We start from the raw sequence: 4,393 nt of genomic DNA on the forward strand, positions 1-4,393 counted from the left end.
GGACAGAAAGAGCAAAGTTGGATACAACCTTTAAGAAGGCAAAGAAGAGAGACATACAAAAAGGCTCTGGGACCTTGGCTCAGTAGTAAATTAGGTCTTTCACCTGTAAAGATCCTGATCAGGCAATCAACTAGTCTTGTCCACTTTAAGTTAAGAAAGATGAGAAAAAATGCAGCAATATAGGCAACAGAAAAACCAATGAGTCATGTTACTGATCAGTCAGATGTACTGTAGCCTTCCCAGAAGTGGTCACCACCACTGGTCATGAACTAGTAGTCCCTGACTACCAGAGGCAGCACATTCCTGTATCCTCCTCAGAAGGAACTATGCAGTTCTACCTCAGTCTGTGAGGTATGAGGTACCTATGCAACATATTAGCAAGAAGCCTACCTCAGGCAGTATAAGACTGCTGCAAAACAGTTCCAAACCTGCATTCCACAAAGATCTGAAGTTAGTGGTAAAATAAGAGCCTTAATCTGCTTGCAGCTTCTTACCTGCTATACAGCTCACGCCTACAGCTTTGCCATTTTCTGGTCAAGCTAGTTCAAATCCCAAGTTAGGTTTTCCACAAGAAATTTGAGAGTCTCAAAATCTCTGTTGATGGCACACTGGACCTTGTTGGACAGATGATAGAGTTCCACTACAGCTTATCCCCTCGATCTGAACTGCTGTGGTCCTAGCCTTCCTCATCACATTATCCCTCCACTGTGTTCTGTCATCAGCTATGCCAACATGCACCCAATAAGCCAGCTTAGGCATCTGATCCAATCTCAGGTTTCATAAAGGATAAAGTAATGAAGGACAGTCCCTTCTCCCCTTGAAACATCATTTTCTTAACAGCTGAGCTACAGCCTCTACCCTTTTGCTACAGAGTGGAAGTACTTGACCAAACAGGCAAAATTCAGCCTTATGAAAGAGAAGTCCTTGCTTACCCATTTCCAAAAGTATGAAGCATCCCAATAACTGATAAGGTCAAGAATGTTGCTGAAACCAGAGCTTGTTTCAACTAGAAAGGAAGAAGCTTAGTACCAATATGAACACGTAACTTAGATAAGGTGTTATGAATACAGCTCCTTTCACTTAACCTCAGTATTTTGCAAGTAAGCAGGATTTAATCTCACCAACATGCAGCAACAAATTCAGAGCTGTTTGTGTTTATGGTCTGTAAACATCCACACTGTAAGGTTAGCAAAATAAAAAGGGTACCAATGTTTGAGCTAGAAATTAACTCAACTCTGGCATTCTGAACAAGATAACTAACAAGTAAAATGGGTAACCTGTGAGAACTAGCCGAGTCCATTAGCAAGGTAAGCAAGGTTTATTCCTCTACTCAGAGATCAAACCAGACAAATTTCTAGGTAAGAACTAGGGCAAGCCATTTTCTTGCATCAGTAATCGCAAGTTTTATAGAATCCCTGTTTTGCAATCAATTATCTGGGTCTACTACCCTGTAGTTACAGGCAGTAAATCAAATGGTAGAGGCAGAAGGGTAAACAAGACTACAGCAACAGAGTTAGGCTGACCTGAAGCTGTCTCAAAGTTAGAGATTCTAATGCCACGCTGTACAGAAGTGCAGGACTTACTTAGCTTACTTTCAGCCTTCACAAGAAAAACAAATGTGCTGGTTTGATTCAGTTCATTCACTTAAAAGGTTTAGAGGTAAAATAAGGATTTTGTCCTGGGAAGGTAAACCAGACATCAACATGATCAGATGATGGAGACCAATAGGCAGAGATAACATGTTATGATTACTGCTTAACTCCCCTGCCACTGGTCAGGAAACAAAGCTGTCTGCCAATGGCTTCACTGTTGTCACCGCTAATTTGACAGAGCAGATTTGCTGCTGGATGGTGTACAGTGGATAGCAAGCCCATGACATCAACAGAATAATTGCCGTTAAGAAGCTGCACTGTGACTCCACAGGGCTCTTAGTTCTGCATCAGTGCTTGCTCTAATGCAATCAGACACCCTACCTTCCTCTCAACGCCGTCAGCAAGAGTCTGCTGAGTCATAGAGCCTGTAGGGACACTCAGAGCTGCAGGGCCTGCAAGTGCAAACTGCACTCAGCCTGCTGCAGAGCAGATCATTCCAATCTCAAAAAACAGCAGTGCAGCACTGTTAGCCTACAAAAAAACCCCTTGCAAAATCCTCTAAGCCCCAGTGAAACAAGGTGAGCCTTATCTGAAGTACATAGTATCTCAGTGATAAATATAATGCAGTAAAACTTAAGCCTTCTAAAAAAAACACAGTCTTTACAATCTCTCCATACAAATAAGATGAGTTCCCCTATTTCCAACCCTCTCACATCACAGCTGTCACAGGCTATCTATATGGAATGGCCCACAACACATTTCCGAGAACCTTGTCATTGCAAAAATCAGACATAGACAGTATTAACTTTATTTGTTTAGCTTTGGAAAGTTCTACATCAGTATTTTAGGAAATGTTAAGAACAGGACATGTAAGAAAATATTTCAGTGCTAGCATTCAGAACAGCTAATATTTAATTTTCTTCGACTGGCACAGGTTACTAGTTTCAGACCATCTCTTACACCAGCGTGGGTGTCTCCATTTATCTGAGCATTTTTTTGCCCTGTAGCACTTGGTACATGCAATCTTTCCAGTGAGAACAAGCTCTAAAAATTAGAAGCTCAGAATAATGACATGCAAGCTCTAAGCCATTGGTTATTTCAAGACCCAGCTCTTAAACTTAACTAGAATTAATTATGACAGCACCTCACCATGTTAAATATACAGATGCACAATAAACAGTATTCAATACAGATTACTTCCATCTGAGGGAAAAAGTAAAATGCCTTGCTATTAGAGCAAGCTAGACATCTGCTTTAGAAAATTAATCCTTGATAAAAACACAGCACGATTAAGAGTTTTTTCAGCTGTCACCACTGAATGGTACATGATTTGTGCTGAGCTCTTCACTGTTCTTACTTGGTTGTAATGATTCTCTCAAGTACAAAAGCTTAAAACATTCCCTGGATTCACATCAAGATCTGAATACTAAAAAAAAATTGTTCAAATGTTACTAAAAAGTCATGTTTGAAAGTGAAAAACGCTTAATAAGTGCTCAGACTTGTTACTAGCATAGCTACAGTACCCCTTGGAATGACCTCTTCCACGCAAAAGGGAATATTCATTATTGACCTTCAATGCAGTGAATCTATATAGATCTGGCAGAGCAAAAAGGCTGCTGCTGCTGCATGTAATTTAATAAGCATAGATTGCAAAACAAACAATGAAAAAAATAAACTGACCTTGTGTTTAGCATGCTGAAATTTTGACCCTTCCTGCTCTTCATGCTGCACAGAGTTGGCTCTCTCCCTCACACTTCTATACCCAGAACTGGGTATAATGTACTCTTTTCCTATGTCGATGTCTTTCATCTTCTGTAAACGCCAGGATTTACATGTGTATTTTCACCTCAAGTATCTGAAAAGTAATTAAATTGCACTTCATTATACATTATGCCAAATGCACTAGTTCCTTTTAATCGTCTCTTTTTAAAGTTTATTTTCAAAATAAAAATCAGGAAGCAATTGTAAGGAAGTTTTATTACAACAGGGCTGCAATAATGTGATTTTGGAAACCCACACAAGACTAACTTCTCCTGAACTAGTTTAAACATACCCTGAGGTAACCAAATAGTATAATGATTCTCAATGCACCAGAGTACTGTCACACTTCCTCCCTTAGCATGCTGAAATTTAGTTATGCAACCTGACAGATTAAAGTAATAACTACAGTATTTAGTGGAAACCTGACTCGGAAGATCAAATCTCTGAAATCTATTGTTAGTGTCTAAAGCTGCACATACCCAACAACTTACCAGCAGAAAATTTTGCTAAACTGATCTCTTTGGAGATGTTATTTGACAAAATTAGTCATTCCACACACACTCGAGAGTAAATTCCTTCTCTGTAGCATTATCCACTTACAGCACAGGCTTGAGCTACTGTTAAGTATGAAGATGCACAGGAAGGACTCGCATCTTCAGTGCTGCGGGTTTTCCCTCAGCCTATCAAACTGCACTGTCAGGTCAGAAGGAGAATCGGAGTTCCAAAGAGAAAAATCACCTCCCGCTGCAAGACTCTGTGTTTTATAACTCTGCTTTATTGCGTTCTGTCACTCGCCTTAATCTCAGGCGACAGAAGCCCGATTAAGTGACATTAGTCAGAATCCGCATCAGCAGGTTGGGTTCTGCGCTGGGCTGCCACCTCTCCGCCGCCCGCAGGAGCGGCCGCTTTCCCCCGCCCGCTGACACAAGCCCCTCCACCGCAGCCCTCCCCGGCTCACCGGCCGCCCCCACCCCCGGGGCCGGATGTGTCAGCACCGGGCGAGGATGCTGCAGAGCAGCGGGTCCCGGGGCCGCTGCACC

At 41.7% G+C, this 4,393-nt stretch overlaps 1 protein-coding gene across 1 annotated transcript in view; it reads right to left on the minus strand.

Annotated features, from left to right (window-relative positions):
• The window catches only part of ABCC5 (ATP binding cassette subfamily C member 5), a 46,914-nt gene extending 43,465 nt beyond the window's left edge, over window positions 1-3,449 (minus strand). Inside the window, exon 1 of the mRNA XM_029084878.1 lies at window positions 3,273-3,449. Coding sequence (XP_028940711.1) covers window positions 3,273-3,401 — 129 coding nt within the window. The 5' untranslated portion in view covers window positions 3,402-3,449. The remainder of the gene's footprint in view (window positions 1-3,272) is intronic.
• Window positions 3,450-4,393: the final 944 nt, after the last annotated feature.

Source organism: Antrostomus carolinensis, unplaced genomic scaffold (genome assembly GCF_000700745.2).
Source record: "Antrostomus carolinensis isolate BGI_N321 unplaced genomic scaffold, ASM70074v2 scaffold15175, whole genome shotgun sequence".
NCBI lineage: Eukaryota > Metazoa > Chordata > Aves > Caprimulgiformes > Caprimulgidae > Antrostomus > Antrostomus carolinensis.